At 74.9% G+C, this 22,557-nt stretch overlaps 3 protein-coding genes across 4 annotated transcripts in view; 1 reads left to right on the top strand and 2 right to left on the bottom strand.

The window, feature by feature from the left end:
* The window catches only part of XAB2 (XPA binding protein 2), a 32,796-nt gene extending 24,104 nt beyond the window's left edge, over window positions 1–8,692 (bottom strand). Inside the window, exons 1-3 of one of the 2 annotated variants that reach the window (XM_068922787.1) lie at window positions 8,599–8,692; window positions 4,613–4,761; window positions 1,023–1,146 (exon numbers count right to left, since the gene is read on the bottom strand). In XM_068922787.1, coding sequence (XP_068778888.1) covers window positions 1,023–1,146; window positions 4,613–4,761; window positions 8,599–8,658 — 333 coding nt within the window. In that variant the 5' untranslated portion in view covers window positions 8,659–8,692. Of the gene's footprint in view, window positions 1–1,022; window positions 1,215–4,612; window positions 4,762–8,598 lie in introns of both variants that reach the window. The other variant, XM_068922788.1, reaches the window with a different exon arrangement.
* A 168-nt stretch (window positions 8,693–8,860) lies between these two features.
* On the top strand, window positions 8,861–15,180 carry PET100 (PET100 cytochrome c oxidase chaperone). Its single transcript, XM_068922790.1, has 4 exons — window positions 8,861–8,923; window positions 11,362–11,448; window positions 14,746–14,778; window positions 15,007–15,180. Exons 1-4 carry the CDS (start codon window positions 8,897–8,899, stop codon window positions 15,082–15,084), a joined length of 225 nt encoding a protein of 74 aa, XP_068778891.1. The 5' UTR covers window positions 8,861–8,896; the 3' UTR covers window positions 15,085–15,180.
* A 1,851-nt stretch (window positions 15,181–17,031) lies between these two features.
* On the bottom strand, window positions 17,032–20,663 carry PCP2 (Purkinje cell protein 2). Its single transcript, XM_068922686.1, has 4 exons — window positions 20,589–20,663; window positions 19,335–19,470; window positions 17,708–17,817; window positions 17,032–17,061 (listed from the first exon to the last, which is right to left on the bottom strand). Exons 1-4 carry the CDS (start codon window positions 20,661–20,663, stop codon window positions 17,032–17,034), a joined length of 351 nt encoding a protein of 116 aa, XP_068778787.1.
* Window positions 20,664–22,557: the final 1,894 nt, after the last annotated feature.

The following is a 22,557-nucleotide window of genomic DNA, read 5'->3' as shown; positions in this document are numbered from 1 at the left end:
CGTCCCTGTCCCTCCGTGTCCCCTCTCCGCGTCCCTCCGCGTCCCCTCTCCGCGTCTGGACCCCTTGCGCGCGTCCCTGTCCCTCCGTGTCCCCTCTCCGCGTCCCTCCGCGTCCCCTCTCCGCGTCTGGATCCCTTGCGCGTGTCCCTGTCCCTCCGTGTCCCCTCTCCGCGTCCCTCCGTGTCCCCTCTCCGCGTCCCTCCGCGTCCCCTCTCCGCGTCTGGATCCCTTGCGCGCGTCCCTGTCCCTCCGTGTCCCCTCTCCGCGTCCCTCCGCGTCCCCTCTCCGCGTCTGGATCCCTTGCGCGTGTCCCTGTCCTTCCGTGTCCCCTCTCCGCGTCCCCTCTCCGCGTCTGGACCCCTTGCGCGCGTCCCTGTCCCTCCGTGTCCCCTCTCCACGTCCCTCCGCGTCCCCTCTCCGCGTCTGGATCCCTTGCGCGCGTCCCTGTCCCTCCGTGTCCCCTCTCCGTGTCCCTCCGTGTCCCCTTTCCGTGTCCCCTCTCCGCATCTGGATCCCTTGCGTGTGTCCCTGTCCCTCCGTGTCCCCTCTCCATGTCCCTCCGTGTCCCCTCTCCGCGTCTGGATCCCTTGCGTGCGTCCCTGTCCCTCCGTGTCCCCTCTGCGTCCCCCTAAGACCCCTCTGCGTGTCCACGTCCCTCACGTGCATCTGTGTCCCTCCGTGTCCCCTCTCCACGTCCCTCCGCGCCCCCTACACGTGTCCGTGTCCCTCCGGGTCCCCTCTGTGCATCTGTGCCCCCGTGTCCCCGCTCCACGTCCCTCCACCTCCTCTCTCCGCATCCACGTCCCTCCGTGTCCCCTCTCCGTGTCCTCTGCGCGTGGCCACGTCCCTCCGGGTCCCCTGTGTCCTCTGCGCGTGGCCACGTCCCTCCGGGTCCCCTCTCCGCGTCCCTCCACGTCTCCTCTGTGCACCCGCGTCCCCTCCCCACGTCCGCCTCCCCTCAGCGCGTCCGCGCCTGTGTCCCCACGTCCCCTGGCCGCGTCCCCGCGTCCCCGTCCCCGCACCTTGTGCATGAAGACGAGGGCGCGCTCGTGGCAGTTGTTCGCCTCCTCGTAGGCCGGGTCGCTCACGCACTTGCGCTTCACCTGCTTCCGCCGCTGCTTCAGGTAGTTGTACCACAGCTTGTAGCTGCGGGCGAGAGGCACCCGTGGGTGCCCGAGCCGCGGCCACCAGCCTCCAAACCAGGTGACAAGCACCTATGGGAGCCCCCAAGTCACCACCACGGCCACGAGCACCCGAGCCACCACCATGCCCACAGCCATGAGCACCTAAACTGGCTGAGGAGCACCTACAGGTGCCCGAGCCACCACCACGGCCACGAGCACCCAAGCCACCACCATGCCCACAGCCATGAGCACCTAAACTGGCTGAGAAGCATCTACGGGTGCCCGAGCCACCACCACGGCCACAAGCACCCGAGCCACCACCATGCCCACAGCCATGAGCACCTAAACTGGCTGAGAAGCACCTATGGGTGCCCGAGCCACCACCACCATGGCCACGAGCACCCGAGCCACCACCATGCCCACACCCGTGAGCACCTAAACTGGCTGAGAAGCACCTACAGGTGCCCGAGCCACCACCATGGCCACGAGCACCCCAGCCACCACCATGCCCACAGCCATGAGCACCTAAACCGGCTGAGAAGCACCTACGGGTGCCCGAGCCACCACCATGGCCACGAGCACCCCAGCCACCACCATGCCCACAGCCATGAGCACCTAAACTGGCTGAGAAGCACCTACGGGTGCCCGAGCCACGGCCACGAGCACCCAAGCCACCACCATGCCCACAACCATGAGCACCTAAACTGGCTGAGAAGCACCTACGGGTGCCCGAGCCACCACCACCAACACGGCCACGAGCACCCAAGCCACCACCATGCCCACAGCCATGAGCACCTAAACTGGCTGAGAAGCACCTACGGGTGCCTGAGCCACCACCATGGCCACGAGCACCCAAGCCACCACCATGCCCACAGCCATGAGCACCTAAACCGGCTGAGAAGCACCTACGGGTGCCTGAGCCACCACCACCAACACGGACACGAGCACCCAAGCCACCACCATGCCCACAGCCATGAGCACCTAAACTGGCTGAGAAGCACCTACGGGTGCCTGAGCCACCACCACGGCCACGAGCACCCGAGCCACCACCATGGCCACCGCCACGAGCACCTAAACTGGCTGAGAAGCACCTATGGGTGCCTGAGCCACCACCATGGCCACGAGCACCCAAGCCACCACCATGCCCACAGCCATGAGCACCTAAACCGGCTGAGAAGCACCTATGGGTGCCCAAGCCACCACCATGCCCACAGCCATGAGCACCTAAACCGGCTGAGAAGCACCTATGGGTGCCTGAGCCACCACCATGGCCACGAGCACCCAAGCCACCACCATGCCCACAGCCATGAGCACCCAAACCAGGTGAGAAACACCTATAGGTGCCTGAGCCGCAACTACGTCATGCAACGGGATGCTCCTGTCACCTCTGTGCCATCCAAGGGGACATCCCTGTCACCCCACGTGAGGATGTCCCTTTCACCCTGCGCCCCGCGAGGGGACATCCCCACCACCCCGCGCCCCACGAGCGGACGCCCCCACCACCCCGTGAGGGGACGTCCCCGTCACCCTGCACCCTGCAAGATGTCCCCATCACCCCACGCCCCATAAGGGGGTGTCCCCGTCACCCTGCAAGGGGACACCCCCATCTCCCCGCGAGGGGACGTCCCCGTTGCCCCGCGCCCTGTGTGGGGACGTCCCCACCATCCCACCACCCCGTGCCCCACGGGGGACTGTCTCCATCGCCCCGCGCCCCACGGGAGGGGACATCCCTGTCACCCTGTGCCCCACGGGAGGGGGGACAGCCCCATCACCTCAAGCCCCACAGGGGGACCATCCCCCTCACCCCGTACCCCATGGGGGGACATGCCCATCAGCCTGCGACCCATGGGGGGACATCCCCGTCACCCCATGCCCCACGGGGGGGGGACATCCCCGTCACCCCGCGCCCCACGGGGGGGGACGTCCCCGCCACCCCGCGCCCCACGGGGGGGGGGGGGGACGTCCCCGCCACCCCGCGCCCCACGGGGGGGGGGGGGGGACGTCCCCGCCACCCCGCGCCCCACGGGGGGGGGGGGGGACGTCCCCGCCACCCCGCGCCCCACGGGGGGGGGGGACGTCCCCGCCACCCCGCGCCCCACGGGGGGGGGGGGGACGTCCCCGCCACCCCGCGCCCCACGGGGGGGGGGGGGACGTCCCCGCCACCCCGCGCCCCACGGGGGGGGGGGGGACGTCCCCGCCACCCCGCGCCCCACGTGGGGGGGGGGGGACGTCCCCGCCACCCCGCGCCCCACGGGGGGGGGGGGGGACGTCCCCGCCACCCCGCGCCCCACGGGGGGGGGGGGGGACGTCCCCGCCACCCCGCGCCCCACGGGGGGGGGGGGGACGTCCCCGCCACCCCGCGCCCCACGGGGGGGGACGTCCCCGCCACCCCATGGGGGGGTGACGTCTCCCTCACCCCGCGCCCCACGGGGGGGGGGGACGTCCGCCTCACCCCGCGCCCCACAGAGGGGGACGTCCCCGCCACCCCACGCCCCACGGGGGGGACGTCCCCCTCACCCCATGGGGGGGTGACGTCCCCCTCACCCCGCGCCCCACAGGGGGGGGAACGTCCCCCTCACCCCGCGCCCCACGGGGGGGGACGTCCCCGCCACCCCGCGCCCCACGGGGGGGGGGGGGACGTCCCCGCCACCCCGCGCCCCACGTGGGGGGGGGGGGACGTCCCCGCCACCCCGCGCCCCACGTGGGGGGGGGGGACGTCCCCGCCACCCCGCGCCCCACGGGGGGGGGGGGGACGTCCCCGCCACCCCGCGCCCCACGGGGGGGGGGGGGACGTCCCCGCCACCCCGCGCCCCACGGGGGGGGGGGGACGTCCCCGCCACCCCGCGCCCCACGGGGGGGGGGGGGGACGTCCCCGCCACCCCGCGCCCCACGGGGGGGGGGGGGACGTCCCCGCCACCCCGCGCCCCACGGGGGGGGGGGGGACGTCCCCGCCACCCCGCGCCCCACGGGGGGGGGGGGGACGTCCCCGCCACCCCGCGCCCCACGGGGGGGGGGGGGACGTCCCCGCCACCCCGCGCCCCACGGGGGGGGACGTCCCCGCCACCCCATGGGGGGGTGACGTCTCCCTCACCCCGCGCCCCACGGGGGGGGGGGACGTCCGCCTCACCCCGCGCCCCACAGAGGGGGACGTCCCCGCCACCCCACGCCCCACGGGGGGGACGTCCCCCTCACCCCATGGGGGGGTGACGTCCCCCTCACCCCGCGCCCCACGGGGGGGGGAACGTCCCCCTCACCCCGCGCCCCACGGGGGGGGGAACGTCCCCCTCACCCCGCGCCCCACGGGGGGGGGGGGGTGACGTCCCCGCCACCCCGCGCCCTGTGGGAGCCGTCCCCGTCACCCCGCACCCCATGGGGCCCATCCCCGCCACCCCGCGCCCCACGGGGGGGGGGACATCCCCATCGCCTCGCGGGGGGCCGTCCCCGCCACCCCGCGCCCCACGGAGGGGGGGCCGTCCCCATCGCCCCACCTGCCCGGCAGCTCCTTGAGGGCCCTCTCGTAGACGAGGTTGAGGCCCTGGCGCGGCCCCTTCTGCTTGGCCTCCACGTAGCGCAGCCAGCACTTGACCGAGAAAGGGTTGCGCAGGATCTCCTCCTCGTACTGCAGGTCCTCGTCCTCCTGCGGGGACGGCGCCGCGGTGACGCAGCCCGGCGGGGGCGGCCGGGGACGGGGACGCGAGGTGGGACGGGGACGCGGCGATACGCGTGTGAGACGGCACGGGGACGCGGGGACGGGGACGCGGGCGCAGCGATACACATGTGAGATGGGATGGGGACGTGGGGACGGGGACGCGGGGAAGCAAAAATGAGACGGGACGGGGACACGAGCACGGGGACATAGCGATACAGCTGCGAGATGGGACAAGGACGGGGGGACGGGAACATGGGATGGGGGCGTGGGGACGCAGACGTGAGATGGGACGGGGACACGGGGACGCAGCGATACAGATATGAGATGGGACGGGAACATAGGGATGGGGACACAGGGACGGGGACGTGGGGACGGGGACGCAGACGTGAGATGGGACAGGGACGACGGGGACATGGGGACGCGGGGACACAGACGTGAGATGGGACGGGGACACGGGGACGGGGACGCGGGGACGCGGACGTGAGGTGGGACGGGGACACGGGGACGGGGACGCGAGAACACAGATGTGAGGTGGGACGGGGACGCGGGGACGCAGACGTGAGATGGGACGGGGACGTGGGGACGCGGACGTGAGGTGGGACGGGGACGTGGGGACGCGGATGCAGACGTGAGGTGGGACGGGGGCATGGGGACACGGGGACGCAGACGTGAGACGGGACGGGGACACGGGGACGCAGACGTGAGATGGGACGGGGGCACGGGGACGCAGACGTGAGATGGGACGGGGGCACGGGGACACGGGGACGCAGACGTGAGATGGGACAGGGACGTGGGGACGGGGACGCAGACGTGAGGTGGACGGGGGCACAGGGACACGGGGACGCGGACGCGAGATGGGACGGGGGCACGGGGACACGGGGACGCGGACGCGAGATGGGACAGGGACGTGGGGACGCAGACGTGAGATGGGACAGGGACGTGGGGACGCAGACGTGAGGTGGGACGGGGCCACAGGGACGCAGACGTGAGGTGGGACGGGGACACGGGGACGCAGATGTGAGGTGGGACGGGGGCACGGGGACGCAGACGTGAGGTGGGACGGGGCCACAGGGACGCAGACGTGAGGTGGGACGGGGCCACAGGGACGCAGACGTGAGGTGGGACGGGGCCACAGGGACGCAGACGTGAGGTGGGACGGGGGCACGGGGACGCAGACGTGAGACGGGACGGGGACACGGGGACATGGGGACGCAGACGTGAGATGGGACGGGGACACGGGGACGCAGACGTGAGGTGGGACGGGGACACGGGGACACGGGGACGCAGACGTGAGATGGGACAGGGACGTGGGGACGGGGACGCAGACGTGAGGTGGACGGGGGCACAGGGACACGGGGACGCGGACGCGAGATGGGACGGGGGCACGGGGACACGGGGACGCAGACATGAGATGGGACAGGGACACGGGGACACGGGGACGCAGACGTGAGATGGGACAGGGACGTGGGGACGGGGACGCAGACGTGAGGTGGACGGGGGCACAGGGACACGGGGACGCGGACGCGAGATGGGACGGGGGCACGGGGACACGGGGACGCAGACATGAGATGGGACAGGGACACGGGGACACGGGGACGCAGACGTGAGATGGGACAGGGACGTGGGGACGGGGACGCAGACGTGAGGTGGACGGGGGCACAGGGACACGGGGACGCGGACGCGAGATGGGACGGGGGCACGGGGACACGGGGACGCAGACATGAGATGGGACGGGGACACGGGGACACGGGGACGCAGACGTGAGGTGGACGGGGGCACGGGGACACGGGGACGCGGACGCGAGATGGGACGGGGGCACGGGGACACGGGGACGCAGACATGAGATGGGACAGGGACACGGGGACACGGGGACGCAGACGTGAGATGGGACAGGGACGTGGGGACGGGGACGCAGACGTGAGATGGGACGGGGGCACGGGGACACGGGGACGCAGACGCGAGACGGGACGGGGACACGGGGACACGGGGACGCAGACGTGAGGTGGGACGGGGGCACGGGGACACGGGGACGCGGACGCGAGATGGGACGGGGGCACGGGGACACGGGGACGCAGACGTGAGGTGGGACAGGGGCACGGGGACACAGGGACGCAGACGCGAGACGGGACGGGGACACGGGGACACGGGGACGCAGACGCGAGGTGGGACGGGGGCACGGGGACGTGGGGACGCGGACGTGAGATGGGACAGGGACACGGGGACGCAGACGCGAGACGGGACGGGGACACGGGGACACGGGGACGCAGACGTGAGGTGGACGGGGGCACGGGGACACGGGGACGCAGACGTGAGATGGGACGGGGACGTGGGGATGCACACGTGAGGTGGGACGGGGCCACAGGGACGCAGACGTGAGGTGGGACGGGGACACGGGGACGCAGATGTGACACAGGGACGGGGACGACGGGGACGACGGGGACGCGGGGACGAGACAGGGCTGGGCCACGGGGACAGAGGGGAGGGGGCTGGGGACAGGCGGAGAGGAACGCGAGGGGCAACGGGGACGCAGCAAGGGACGTGACAGGGGACGGGGGGAGGACAGGCAGGCGAGGGGACGGGGACAGCAGGGGACGCGGGGGGGCGGGGGTGCAGAGGGGGCGTGGGAGGGGGACGCGGGCACAGCAACGCGAGGGGGACGAGGGCGGCGACGGGAGGGAGCGCGGGGCGAGGGGGGGGACGTGGGGACACCGGGGGGGACGGGGAAGGGACAAAGAGAAGGGACACGGGGACACTGAGGGCACAGGGGGAGGCGGGGCGGGGGGGGACACGGGGGGGACGTGGGGGGGGGGGCGCGGGGACACCGGGGGGGACATGGGGATGCAGGAAGGGGGACAAGGGGACACAGAGAGGGGACGCGAGGACACCAAGGGGGACACGGGGATGTGGGGAGGGGGACACGGGGGGCGTGGGGACACCGAGGGGGACGGGGGGACGCGGGGGGGCGCGGGGACACCGAGGGGGACGGGGGGACGTCCCAAAACCGGGGAGCCCCCTCTGGCGCCCCTCCCCCACCCGGGGTGCCCCTCCCCCACAGGCTCCCAAAACGGGGGGTGGGAGACCCCCGCCCCTCCCCCACCCGGGCGCCCCTCCCCCACAGGCTCCCAAAACGGGGGGAGGAGGGAGACCCCCGCCCCTCCCCCACCCTGGCGCCCCTCCCCCCACCGGCTCCCAAAATGGGGGGTGGGAGACCCCCCGCCCCTCCCCCCACAGGCTCCCAAAACGGGGGAGGGGTGTGGGAGACCCCCACCCCTCCCCCCACAGGCTCCCAAAACAGGGGGGGAGGAGGGAGACCCCCCGCCCCTCCCCCACCCTGGCGCCCCTCCCCCCACCGGCTCCCAAAATGGGGGGTGGGAGACCCCCGCCCCTCCCCCACAGGCTCCCAAAACGGGGGGGAGGGAGACCCCGCCCCTCCCCCACCCGGGCGCCCCTCCCCCCACAGGCTCCCAAAATGGGGGGTGGGAGACCCCCGCCCCTCCCCCCACAGGCTCCCAAAAAGGGGGGGGAGGGAGACCCCCGCCCCTCCCCCCACAGGCTCCCAAAATGGGGGGTGGGAGACCCCCGCCCCTCCCCCCACAGGCTCCCAAAAAGGGGGGGGAGGGAGACCCCCGCCCCTCCCCCCACCAGCTCCCAAAACAGGGGGGTGGGAGACCCCCCGCCCCTCCCCCCACAGGCTCCCAAAACGGGGGGTGGGAGACCCCCGCCCCTCCCCCACCCGGGGCGCCCCTCCCCCACCGGCTCCCAAAAAGGGGGAGGGGGGTGGGAGACCCCCCCGCCGCCCCCCCGGGGTCTCCCGCCCCCACTCACGAAGCGCAGCTCCGCCCGCCCCGCGCCCGCCGCCACCGGCGGCGCCTCCGGCTCCGGCATCGCCGCCGCCGCCGCCGCCCCGTCCCTCCCGCGCCCGCTTCCGGCGCGCCGCGATGACGTCACGCCGCGCCGCGCGCTCATTGGCTGCCGCCGCCGCCGCCGCTTCTTCCCCTCGCCCCGCCCTTCCCCACCCCTTCCGCCCCCTCCGCCAATGGGCGGCGCCGCTGCTCGGAGCTCGACCAATGGGCGGCGGGCTTGTTGCGGCGGGCGGGGGCCGGAAGCGGGGAGCGGAGCCGCCATGGGGGTGAAGCTGGAGGTGTTTCGGGTGGGTGAGGGCGGAGGGGGCGGGGGGGGGCGACAGGGCCGGGGGGGTGACGGGGGGTGACAGGGTCGTGGGGGGGCAGTGGGGGGTGACAGGGGGGTGACAGGGCTGGGGGGGTGACAGGAGGGTGACAGGGCTGGGGGGGTGACGGGGGGGCGACAGGGCCGGGGGGGTGACGGGGGGTGACAGGGTCGTGGGGGGGCAGTGGGGGGTGACAGGGGGGTGACAGGGCTGGGGGGGTGACGGGGGGGCGACAGGGCTGGGGGGGTAACGGGGGTTGACGGGGGGTGACAGGGTCGTGGGGGGGCAGTGGGGGGTGACAGGAGGGTGACAGGGCCGAGGGGGGGTGACAGGGCCGGAGCGGCAGTGGGGGGGTGACGGGGGGGTGACAGGGTCGTGGGGGGGGCAGTGGGGGGTGACGGGGGGGTGACAGGGCTGAGGGGGGTGACAGGGCAGTGGGAGGGTGACGGGGGGGTGACAGGGTCGTGGGGGGGGCAGTGGGGGGTGACAGGGGGGTGACAGGGTCGTGGGGGGGGCAGTGGGGGGTGACAGGGCCGAGGGGGGTGACAGGGGGGGTGACAGGACTGGGGGGAGGCAGTGGGAGGTGACAGGACTGGGGGGGCAATGGGGGGTAACGGGAGGTGACAGGGCTGAGGGGGGTGACGGGGGGGTGGCAGGGCCGGGGGGGTGACGGGGGGGTGACAGGGCCGAGGGGGGTGACAGGGCCGGGGGGGCAGTGGGGGGTGACAGGGGGGTGACAGGGCTGGGGGGGTGACGGGGGGGTGACAGGGCTGGGGGGGTGACGGGGGTTGACGGGGGGGTGACAGGGTCGTGGGGGGGGCAGTGGGGGGTGACAGGGGGTGACAGGGCCGAGGGGGGTGACAGGGCCGGGGGGGGCAGTGGGGGGTGACAGGGGGGTGACAGGGCTGAGGGGGTGACAGGGGTTGACGGGGGGGGTGACAGGGTCGTGGGGGGGCAGTGGGGGGTGACACGGGGTGACAGGGCTGAGGGGGGTGACAGGGCTGGGGGGGTAACGGGAGGTGACAGGGCTGAGGGGGGTGACGGGGGGTGACAGGGCCGGGGGGGACGATGGGGGGGCGACGGGGGGGTGACAGGGCCAGAGGGGGACGATGGGGGGGGTGACAGGGACGGGAGGGGGGCGGATAAGGCCGAGGGGGGCAGTGGGGGGGTGTCCCCTGCCCTGGCGGGTGACACTGGGGACATCCTGGGTGACACTGGGGAGACTGTTGTGCCCTGGCAGCGGTGACAGCGACACCGGGGGGGGGAAGGGGCTGCCCCACCCCGGCAGGGTGACACCAGGGGACATCTGACACTGGGGAGAGGGGGACTGTCCTGCCCGGGCTGGTGACGCTGGGGACCCCGGGACACGTCCTGCCCAGGCAGGGTGACACCAGGGGACATCTGGCACTGGGGGGGGGGGACCATCCTGCTCCTGTGGGTGACAGTGGGGACGCCTCATGAGGGCAGGGTGACACTGGGGACGTCCTGCCTGGGCAGGGTGACACTGGGGACATCCCACAAGCTCAGAGTGGCGCTGGGGACGTCCTCCCTAGACAGGGTGACACTGGGGACATCCCGCAAGCTCAGGGTGACACTGGGGACATCCTGCCCAGGTGGGGTGACACTGGGGACGCCGCGCGAGCTCAGGGTGATGTTGGGGACGTCCCGCCCAGGCAGGGTGACACCGGGGACACCCTACAAGCTCAGGGTGACACTGGGGACGCTGCGCGAGCTCAGGGTGACGCTGGGGACGTCCCACCCAGGCAGGGTGACACTGGAGACACCCTACAAGCTCAGGGTGACACTGGGGACGCCGTGCGAGCTCAGGGTGACGCTGGGGACGTCCCGCCCGGGCAGGGGGACACCGGGGACGCCCCGCAAGCTCAGGGTGACACTGGGGACATCCTGCCCAGGTGGGGTGACACTGGGGATGCCCCACGAGCTCAGGGTGACGCTGGGGACGTCCCGCCCGGGCAGGGTGACACTGGGGACACCCTACAAGCTCAGGGTGACACTGGGGACGTCCCGCGAGGGCAGGGTGACACCGGGGACACTCTACAAGCTCAGGGTGACGCTGGGGACATCCTGCCCAGGTGGGGTGACACTGGGGACGCCGCACGAGCTCAGGGTGACGCTGGGGACGTCCCGCCCGGGCAGGGTGACACCGGGGACGCCGCGCGAGCTCAGGGTGACGCTGGGGACGTCCCGCCCGGGCAGGGTGACACCGGGGACGCTGCGCGAGCTCAGGGTGACGCTGGGGACGTCCCGCCCGGGCAGGGTGACACCGGGGACACCCTACGAGCTCAGGGTGACGCTGGGGACGTCCCGCCCGGGCAGGGGGACGCTGGGGACGCCCCCGCGAGGGCAGGGGGTGCCCGGGCGCTGTCCCCGGCCCTGCGGTGACGTCCCCTCGTCCCCAGATGCTGCTCTACCTGTCCTTCCCCGTCAGCATGTTCTGGGTGTCCAACCAGGCGGCCTACTTCGAGGAGCACGTGGTGCGCAGGAAGGTGGGTGCCCGGACGCCTGGGCCCCCGCCGCCGGCGACGGTCCCCGGGGTGCCCGGACGCCTGGGCCCCTGCTGCGGGGGAGGGTCCCCGGGGTGCCCGGACGCCTGGGCCCCTGCCGCAGGGGAGGGTCCCCAGATGCCTGGGTCCCTGCTGCGAGGGAGGGTCCCCGGGGTGCCCGGACGCCTGGGCCCCTGCTGCGGAGGTGGGTCCCCGGACGCCTGGGCCCCTGCCGTGGGGGAGGGTCCCCGGGGTGCCCGGATGCCTGGGCCCCTGCCGCCGGGGAAGGTCCCCGGACGCCTGGGTCCCCACTGCGAGGGAGGGTCCCCGGGGTGCCCGGACGCCTGGGCCCCTGCCGCAGGGGAAGGTCCCCGAACACCTGGGCCCCTGCTGCGGGGGAGGGTCCCCGGGGTGCCCGGACGCCTGGGCCCCTGCTGCGGGGGAGGGTCCCCGGATGCCTGGGTCCCCACTGCGAGGGAGGGTCCCTGGGGTGCCCGGACGCCTGGGTCCCTGCTGCGAGGGAGGGTCCCCGGGGTGCCCGGACGCCTGGGCCCCTGCCGCCGGGGAAGGTCCCCGGATGCCTGGGCCCCCGCTGCGAGGGAGGGTCCCCGGGGTGCCCGGACGCCTGGGCCCCTGCTGCGGGGGAGGGTCCCCGGATGCCTGGGTCCCTGCTGCAAGGGAGGGTCCGCAGGGTGCCCGGACGCCTGGGTCCCTGCCGCCAGGGAAGGTCCCTGGACACCTGGGCCCCTGCTGCGGGGGAGGGTCCCCGGGGTGCCCGGACGCCTGGGCCCCTGCTGCGGGGGAGGGTCCCCGGATGCCTGGGTCCCTGCTGCAAGGGAGGGTCCGCAGGGTGCCCGGACGCCTGGGTCCCTGCCGCCAGGGAAGGTCCCTGGACACCTGGGCCCCTGCTGCGGGGGAGGGTCCCCGGGGTGCCCGGACGCCTGGGCCCCCGCTGCGGGGGAGGTCCCCGGATGCCTGGGTCCCCACTGCGAGGGAGGGTCCCTGGGGTGCCCGGACGCCTGGGTCCCTGCTGCGAGGGAGGGTCCCCGGGGTGCCCGGATGCCTGGGCCCCTGCCGCCGGCGACGGTCCCCGGGGTGCCCGGACGCCTGGGCCCCTGCCGCCGGGGAAGGTCCCCAGACGCCTGGGTCCCCACTGCGAGGGAGGGTCCCTGGGGTGCCCAGACGCCTGGGTCCCTGCTGCGGGGGAGGGTCCCCGGACACCTGGGCCCCTGCTGCGGGGGAGGGTCCCCGGGGTGCCCGGACGCCTGGGTCCCTGCCGCCAGGGAAGGTCCCCGAACACCTGGGCCCCTGCTGCGGGGGAGGGTCCCCGGGGTGCCCGGACGCCTGGGCCCCTGCCGCCGGGGAAGGTCCCCGAACACCTGGGCCCCTGCTGCGGGGGAGGGTCCCCGGGGTGCCCGGACGCCTGGGCCCCTGCCGCCGGGGAAGGTCCCCGGACGCCTGGGTCCCCACTGCGAGGGAGGGTCCCCGGGGTGCCCGGACGCCTGGGCCCCTGCCGCCAGGGAGGGTCCCCGGACGCCTGGGCCCCCACTGCGAGGGAGGGTCCCCGGATGCCTGGGTCCCTGCTGCGGGGGAGGGTCCCCGGGGTGCCCGGACGCCTGGGCCCCTGCCGCCGGGGAAGGTCCCCGGACGCCTGGGTCCCTGCCGTGGGGGAGGGTCCCCGGGGTGCCCGGACGCCTGGGTCCCTGCTGCAAGGGAGGGTCCCCGGGGTGCCCGGACGCCTGGGCCCCCACTGCGGGGGAGGGTCCCCGGGGTGCCCGGATGCCTGGGCCCCCGCTGCGGGGGAGGGTCCCCGGACACCTGGGCCCCCACTGCGAGGGAGGGTCCCCGGATGCCTGGGTCCCTGCCGCGGGGGAGGGTCCCCGGATGCCTGGGTCCCTGCTGCGGGGGAGGGTCCCCGGGGTGCCCGGACGCCTGGGCCCCTGCCGCCAGGGAAGGTCCCTGGATGCCTGGGTCCCTGCTGTGGGGGAGGGTCCCTGGATGCCTGGGCCCCTGCCGCGGGGAAGGTCCCCGGACACCTGGGCCCCTGCTGCGAGGGAGGGTCCCCGGATGCCTGGGCCCCTGCCGCGGGGGAGGGTCCCCGGACGCCTGGGCCCCCACTGCGAGGGAGGGTCCCCGGATGCCTGGGTCCCTGCTGCGGGGGAGGGTCCCCGGGGTGCCCAGACGCCTGGGCCCCTGCTGCAGGGGAAGGTCCCCGGATGCCTGGGTCCCTGCTGCGGGGGAGGGTCCCCGGGGTGCCCGGACGCCTGGGCCCCTGCCGCCAGGGAAGGTCCCCGGACGCCTGGGTCCCTGCTGCGAGGGAGGGTCCCCGGGGTGCCCGGATGCCTGGGCCCCTGCCGCCAGGGAGGGTCCCCGGACACCTGGGTCCCTGCTGCGAGGGAGGGTCCCCGGACACCTGGGCCCCCGCTGCGAGGGAGGGTCTCCGGGGTGCCCGGACGCCTGGGCCCCCGTTGCGGGGGAGGGTCCCCGGACGCCTGGGCCCCTGCCGCCGGGGAAGGTCCCCGGACGCCTGGGCCCCTGCTGCGAGGGAGGGTCCCCGGATGCCTGGGCCCCTGCCGCGGGGGAGGGTCCCCGGACACCTGGGCCCCTGCTGCGAGGGAGGGTCCCCGGACGCCTGGGCCCCTGCTGCGGGGGAGGGTCCCGGGATGCCTGGGCCCCTGCCGCGGGGGAGGGTCCCCGGATACCTGGGCCCCTGCTGCGAGGGAGGGTCCCCGAACGCCTGGGCCCCCGCTGCGGGGGAGGGTCCCCGGACACCTGGGCCTCTGCCGCCGGGGAAGGTCCCCGGACGCCTGGGCCCCTGCTGCGAGGGAGGGTCCCCGGACACCTGGGCCCCTGCCGTGGGGGAGGGTCCCCGGGGTGCCCGGACGCCTGGGTCCCTGCTGTGGGGGAGGGTCCGCGGGGTGCCCGGACGCCTGGGCCCCCACTGCGGGGGAGGGTCCCCGGGGTGCCCGGATGCCTGGGCCCCTGCTGCGGGGGAAGGTCCCCGGACACCTGGGCCCCCGCTGCGGGGGAGGGTCCGCAGGGTGCCCGGACGCCTGGGCCCCTGCTGCGGGGGAGGGTCCCCAGACGCCTTGGTCCCCACGGCGGGGGAAGGTCCCCAAGGCCACCTGGATCCCCTGGGTGCCATGAGATCCCATGGTTGGGGGGGGGAGGGTCCCGGCTGCAGGGGAGGGTCCCCGGATGCCTGGGCCCCCGCTGTGGGGGAGGGTCTCCCGGACGCCTGGGTCCCTCGGCCGCCCCCCCCCCCCCCCCCCCCCACCGACGCCGCCTCCTCTTCCGCAGAGGGAGATTTTTCCGCCGGACGACGCCAACCGGGTAAGACGCTGTCACCCCGTGTCCCCAGGCTGTCACCCCGCTGTGTCCCCCGTCCCCCCCCCAGCGTGGGTGCCGGTGGGGCTGGTGGGGGGGGGAACGACACGGGGTGGCTCTGCCCGGCCCCTACGGCTGCGCCGCGGTGGCCGGCGCGTCCCCACCCCCCCCCAGCCCCGTCCCAGCCCCGTCCCCGCGCGGTGCCACCCGTGGGTGTCCCCTGTCCCCCCGCAGCGGAGGCAGATGCAGGAGCTGAAGAAGCGGGTGCAGAAGATGCACGAGGAGAAAGTGCTGCGGGCGAGCCGGGACTGAGGGCGTCCCCCGTCGTCCGTCCCCCCCCCCCCCGGCGGCGGTGACGGTGGCCCCGTGCCAGCGCCGTCAACGGGGACCGAAGGGACGCGCCCCGGCCGTAGCGGTGACGCGGAGGACATGCCGCCGCCACCTGCCGCCGTGGGCACCTCCTGATGCCGCCGCTGGGGCCGTGGCGGTGACACCGTCGCCGTGGCCGTAGCAGTGACGGAGGGGACGCGTGGTTGTGGCCTGATGCCGTCACGGCGTCCTGACGCCACCGCCATGGCCATAACGGTGACGGAGGGGACACGTAGCCACAGCCTGACGCCGTCACGGCGTCCTGACACCACCGCCACGGCCATAACGGTGACGGAGGGGACACGTGGTTGTGGCCTGACACCGTCACGGTGTCCTGACACCACCGCCATGGCCATAACGGTGACAGAGGGGACACGTGGTTGTGGCCTGACACCATCAAGGTGTCCTGACGCCACCGCCGCTGTGGCCATAACGGTGACGGAGGGGACGCGTGGCCGCCGCCTGACGCCATCACGGCATCCTGACACCACCGCCACGGCCATAATGGTGATGGAGGGGACACGTGGTTGTGGCCTGACACCGTCAAGGTGTCTTGGCACCACCGCCATGGCCATAACGGTGACGGAGGGGACACGTGGCCACGGCCTGACGCCGTCACGGCATCCTGACACCACCGCCATGGCCATAACGGTGACAGAGGGGACACGTGGCCGCAGCCTGACGCCGTCACGGTGTCCTGATGCCACCGCCACGGCCATAACGGTGATGGAGGGGACGCGTGGCCGCCGCCTGACGCCATCACGGCATCCTGACACCACCGCCACGGCCATAACGGTGACGGAGGGGACGCGTGGTTGTGGCCTGATGCCGTCACGGCGTCCTGACACCACCGCCACGGCCATAACGGTGACAGAGGGAACGTGTGGTTGTGGCCTGACACCGTCACGGCGTCCTGACACCACTGCCACGGCCATAACGGTGACGGAGGGGACGCGTGGCCACAGCCTGATGCCGTCACGGTGTCCTGATGCCACCGCCACGGCCATAACGGTGACAGAGGGGACACGTGGCCGCAGCGGCCGCGTCGGTGACGGAGGGGACGCGGGGCGGCATCCCGTCCCCGTCTCAGCGTCCTCGTGTCATCGCCGCGGCCGTGTCCCGCTGCCACCGGCACGGCCACGATGGTGACGGCAGGGACACGCGGCCACGTCCCTGGCGGAGGGGACGTGTGGCCGGGGCCAGCTGCCGGCGCCGCTCCCTGGGGGCTCGGGCTGCCACCCTGGGGTGCTGCGGTGCCACCCGGGGTGTCCCCACGTTGTGTGTGTGTGTGGGGGGGGGAAGTGGGGACTTTGCGGTGTCCCCAAACCCCAATAAATGGTGATGGGTCCTTCCTGCCTTGCCCAGCTGCCACGTTTGTCCCCCCCCCCCGGTGCCACCGAGGCGCCCCGTGTCCCCCGGCGCCACCCGCCAGCCCTGGGTGCCCACGTCCCCTAGTGCCACCGAGGCGCCCCGTGTCCCTGAGTGCCACCAAGGTGCCCCACGTCCCTTGTGCTATCCACCACCCCGAGCGTCCCGTCCCTGGATGCCGCCCAGCTGTCCCCTAGTGCCACCCCCTAGCCCGGGGTGCCCGTGTCCCCCAAGTGCCACCTGCCAACCTGGCTGTCCCACGTCCCCTGGTGCCACCCGGCTGCCCTATGTCCCCGAGTGCCACAGACCAGGCGGGCTCGTGCTGGGGAACCGCCGGGGAGTTTATTTTGGGGGGGGGGGGCGGAGACGGGCACCGGGGGCACCCTGGGACAGCGGGGGACAATGACGCTGGGGACAGTGGCTCGGTGGCTCCTTGCTCCAGGGCGCTCACTTCTGCGGGGGACATGTGGGTGGCAGCACCCTCCCCCCCCCAGCTCCGGGGGGGGGGGTGACAGGGGGCCATCAGGGTCCCCTGTCACCCTTGGGTGCTCCCTGGGGGTGGGGGGGTTGAGCAGGGGAAGGAGCAGGGACCCCCCCCTTCCGGGACCCCCACTTTGGGTCGCCCCCACCCCTAGATGCCCCCCCAGACCCTAATTCCGCCCCCTCAAATCTGGGTGCCCCCCCATTCTCCTCCACCCATAGGTGCTCCCCCCACCCCCTGGTTCCCTCCCCCCCGACCCCCCTCAGCTGGGTTCCCCCCCGGGTGCCCCTCCTGGGTGCCCCCCACCCTGGTCCCCTCACCAGACACCCCCCAACACTTGGGTTCCCTCCCCCTTGGGTGCCCCCCACCCCTGGGTACCCCCCCCACACTCCTAGGTGTCCCCCCCCCAGGCCCTCCCACCTGGGTCCCTCCCCTCGGGTACCTCCCACCCTTGGGTGCCCCCACCATACCCCCCAACACTTGCGTTTCCCCCCCTCGGGTGCCCCTCTGGGTCCCCCCCAGGTACTTCCTCTCCCGGGTCCCCCCCGGGGGCCCCCGCACCCCTGGGTGCCCCCTGCGGGTGTCCCTCCCCCTCAAGCCCTCCCCTCCCCCGGCTACTTCCCATCCCTGGGTGCTTCCCCCAGGTGTCCCCCCCCACCCCACCCTTTGGGTGCCCCTCCCACCCCTGGGTGCCCCGCCCCCGGGCGGCGGGCGGACCTTGGGCGGGGGGAAGCCGGGCAGCTGCGCCACGGGCAGCCGCTGGTCGTCCATGCGGCGCGCCTGGGTGTGCGCCAGCAGCTCCAGCAGCGCCTCCACCCCGGCGCCGCCTGCGCGGGAAACGCGCCCACGTCACCGCGGCGCGCGCGCGGGAAACGCGCCCACGTCACCGCGGCGCGCGCGGGAACCGGGCGCGGCAACGCGCCCGCGGGACCGCCTCGCCTGCGCGCGCCCGCGCTCCGAACGCGCCGACGTCACCGCGCCACGCCCCCCACCTCCGCCCCGCCCGCGCTCCGAACGCGTCGACGTCACCGCGCCACGCCCCCCACCTCCGCCCCGCCCGCGCTCCGAACGCGCCGACGTCACCGCACCACGCCCCCCCACCTCCGCCCCGCCCGCGCTCCGAACGCGCCGACGTCACCGCGCCACGCCCCCCACCTCCGCCCCGCCCGCGCTCCGAACGCGCCGACGTCACCGCGCCACGCCCCCCACCTCCGCCCCGCCCGCGCTCCGAACGCGCCGACGTCACCGCGCCACGCCCCCCACCTCCGCCCCGCCCGCGCTCCGAACGCGCCGACGTCACCGCGCCACGCCCCCCACCTCGGCCCCGCCCGCGCTCCGAACGCGCCGACGTCACCGCGCCACGCCCCCTCCACCTCCGCCCCGCCCGCGCTCCGAACGCGCCGACGTCACCGCACCACGCCCCTCCACCTCGGCCCCGCCCGCGCTCCGAACGCGCCGACGTCACCGCGCCACGCCCCCCACCTCGGCCCCGCCCGCGCTCCGAACGCGCCGACGTCACCGCACCACGCCCCCCACCTCCGCCCCGCCCGCGCTCCGAACGCGCCGACGTCACCGCGCCACGCCCCCCACCTCGGCCCCGCCCGCGCTCCGAACGCGCCGACGTCACCGCGCCACGCCCTCCACCTCCGCCCCGCCCGCGCTCCGAACGCGCCGACGTCACCGCGCCACGCCCCCCACCTCCGCCCCGCCCGCGCTCCGAACGCGCCGACGTCACCGCGCCACGCCCCCCACCTCCGCCCCGCCCGCGCTCCGAACGCGCCGACGTCACCGCGCCACGCCCCCCACCTCCGCCCCGCCCGCGCTCCGAACGCGCCACGCCCCCACCTCCGCCCCGCCCGCGCTCCGAACGCGCCGACGTCACCGCGCCACGCCCCCCACCTCCGCCCCGCCCGCGCTCCGAACGCGCCGACGTCACCGCACCACGCCCCCCCACCTCCGCCCCGCCCGCGCTCCGAACGCGCCGACGTCACCGCGCCACGCCCCCCACCTCGGCCCCGCCCGCGCTCCGAACGCGCCGACGTCACCGCGCCACGCCCCCCACCTCGGCCCCGCCCGCGCTCCGAACGCGCCGACGTCACCGCGCCACGCCCCCCACCTCCGCCCCGCCCGCGCTCCGAACGCGCCGACGTCACCGCGCCACGCCCCCCCACCTCGGCCCCGCCCGCGCTCCGAACGCGCCGACGTCACCGCGCCACGCCCCCCTCCCCCAGCGCGCGCGCCGGAGCGCGCGGGCACGGCAGCCACGTGGGCACGGCAGGGCCGCGCGTGGCCCCGGGGTCCCCCCGCCCACGTGGCCCCGGCGCGTCCCGCGTGGCGCGCTCACCGTCGCCGGGCGCCGGGGGGAGGCTGCAGCGCTGCTGCTCCATGCGGGCGCCCTGCACCGAGCTCAGCAGCGCGAAGAAGCCGGCCTGCTCCGGCGGCTCCGGCGACTCCGCCTGCGCCCGCGCCCTCAGCGCCCGCTGCCGGGCACCCCGGCGGCCGGGACCCCCCCCACACCCGGGCACCCGGCGGCCGGGACCCCCCCCACACCCGGGCACCCCGGCGGCCGGGACCCCCCCCCGGCACCCCGGCGGCCGGCACCCCCCCGCACCACACCCGGGCACCCAGGCGGCCGGGACCCCCCCCCACACCCGGGCACCCCGGCGGCCGGCACCCCCCCGCACCACACCCGGGCACCCCGGCGGCCGGCACCCCCCCCCACACCCGGGCACCCCGGCGGCCGGGACCCCCCCCGGCACCCCGGCGGCCGGCACCCCCCCGCACCACACCCGGGCACCCAGGCGGCCGGGACCCCCCCCCACACCCGGGCACCCCGGCGGCCGGCACCCCCCCGCACCACACCCGGGCACCCCGGCGGCCGGCACCCCCCCCACACCCGGGCACCCCGGCGGCCGGGACCCCCCCGCACCACACCCGGGCACCCAGGCGGCCGGGACCCCCCCCCACACCCGGGCACCCAGGCGGCCGGGACCCCCCCCCCCGGGCACCCCGGCGGCCGGCACCCCCCCCCTCACCCCGGGCACCCCGGCGGCCGGGACCCTCCTACCCCGGGGACCCCTGGAATCTGGGACCCCCCCACCCAGGGGACCCAGGCGTCCGGGACCCCCCACCTTCAGGGGATCCAGGCATTTGGGACCCCCCCCCCACCTCCATGGGGACCCGGGTGTCCGCGACCCCCCCACCCAGGGGACCCAGGTGTCCGGCACCCCCCAAACCCCGGGACCCAGGTGTCCAGGACCCCCTCACCCAGGGGACCCAGGCGTCCGGGACCCCCCTTCCCCAAGGCACCTGCTCCAGCACCTCCATGCACCACCACCGCCATCAGCACCCACCTGCACCCCAGGGTGCCCATGCCTGGGAGACCCAGGGGTCCCCAGACCCCCCCACCCAGGGGACCCAGGCGTCCGGGTCCCCCACCCCACCATCCCTGCACACGCCTGTGCACCCACCAGGCCCACGCTCAGACCCCCCCTCCCCGCACACCCGCCGCCACGCCAACACGCACACACACGCGTGTACACAGGGCCCGGCACCCCCCCCCCCAGCACCCATGGGTGCCCCCCCACCACCCTCCAACCTCGCTGGCCGGGTCGGATCCGGCCGCCGGCTCCTTCTTGGCCTCGTCGCCGCCTGGGCCCGGGAGCGTGGCCATGGCGGGTGCGTGGCGCCGCTCACACGCCAAGCACACGCCAAGCGCACGCCAAGGCCGCCCCGCCGGCCCTTTATAGCCCCCGGTGTCCCCCGCGCCCCCCGGCCCGAGCCGGATTATCCGGATCATCGTGCACCCACGGGGGGGGGGGGGGGGAGCAGCACCCGCCGGCACCCGGGGGGGGCCCTGGGGAGCGGGAGGGTGCAGGGGGGGGCTGCATGGGTGCAAGGGGGTGCACCAGAGCGGGCATGGGTGCTGCGGGGCGAGCCAGGGTGGGCATGGGTGCATTAGGGTGCCCTGGTGTGGTGCATGGGTGCATTGGGACGCCCTGGTGGGGTGCATCGGAGGGTGCATGGGTGGTTTGGGTGCATTGGAGAGCCAGGGTTGCATTGGGGGGGTGCCTGGGTGCTCCGGAGGGTGCATGGGTGCATCGAGGTGCCTTGGTGGGGTGCATCGGGGGGTGCATGGGTGTTTTGGGTGCATTGGAGAGCATGGGTGTTTTGGGGGGGGGTGCATGGGTGCTGCGGGGTCAGCCCGGGTGGGCGTGGGTGCCCCGGAGGGGTGCCTGGGTGCTCCGGAGGGTGCCTGGCTGCATTGGGGGTGCCCTGGTGGGGTGCATTGAGGGGTGCATGGGTGCATTAGGGTGCCTTGATGGGGTGCATCGGGGGTGCATGGGTGCTTTGGGGTGCATTGGAGAGCATGGGTGTTTTGGGAGGGGGGGTGAATGGGTGCTGTAGGGTGAGCCAGGGTGAGCATGGGTGCACACGGGGGGGTGTGCATGGGTGCACTGGGGGTGCATGGGTGCTCCGAGGCACTTCAGGGGGTGCATGGGTGTTTTAGGGTGCCCTGATGGGGTGCATCAGGGGGGTGCATGGGTGTTTTTGGGGTGCCCTGGTGGGGTGCATGGCTGCATGGGAGAGCACGGGTGTTTGGGGGGGGGTGCATGGGTGCTGTAGGGTGAGCCAGGGTGGGCATGGGTGCACCGGGGGGTTGCATGGGTGCACGTGGGTGTGCATGGGTGCATTGGGGTGTGTGTAGGTGTGCATGGGTGCCCTGGGGCATGCATGGGTGCATGTGGGTGTGCACATGGGTGTGCATGGGTGCCCTGGCGTGTGCGTAGGTGTGCATGGGTGCCCCGAGGCGTGCGTGGGTGCACGTGGGTGTGCATGGGTGTGCATGGGTGCTCCAGGGCATGCATGGGTGCACGTGGGTGTGGATGGGTGCTCTGGGGCGTGCGTGGGTGTCTCAGGGTGTGCTTGGGTGCACATGGGGGTGCATGGGTGCCTCAGGGTGTGCATGGGTGCTCTGGGGCATACATGGGTGCAGGTGGGTGTCTCGGGCGTGTGCACGGGTGCCCCGGGGTGTGCGTGGGTGCATGTGGGTGTCTCAGGGTGAGCATGGGTGCACATGGGTGCCTCGGGACAGGCATGTACATGGGTGCATTTGCACGTGCTGGGGGGGCACCCAAGGGTGCTGAGACACTCACGGGTGCTGGGGGCTTATGGGGACCTATAGGAGCTGAAGGGGCCCATGGGTGCTAGGGAGGGGGTCACGGTGGGTCCATAGTTGCCATGAAGGACCCATGGGTGCTGGGGGGGGTTGTCAGGACCCATGGGCACTGGGGGGGGCAAGGGTGCTGGGAGGAGGTCTATGGGTGCTGGGAGGGGGTCTAGGGACCCATGGGTGCTGGGGGTGTGTGGGTTCTGGAAGCTACAGGGATCTCATGGGTGCTGGGGGGGGAACTCAAGGGTGCCAGGGGGGTTAGGGACACCCATGGGTGCTGTGGAGAGGAGGCTGTGGGTGCTGAGGGCTTATAGGGGGTCATGGGTGCTGGGGTGGGGGGGTTACAGGTACCCATGGGTGCTGGGGGGGCTGCAGGGATCTATGGGTGCTGGGG

This window comes from Struthio camelus, chromosome 31 (genome assembly GCF_040807025.1).
Source record: "Struthio camelus isolate bStrCam1 chromosome 31, bStrCam1.hap1, whole genome shotgun sequence".
NCBI classification, from domain to species: Eukaryota; Metazoa; Chordata; class Aves; order Struthioniformes; family Struthionidae; genus Struthio; species Struthio camelus.
The sequence above is the reverse complement of the archived record's forward strand: the minus strand, read 5'-3'. Positions and strand labels throughout refer to the sequence as shown.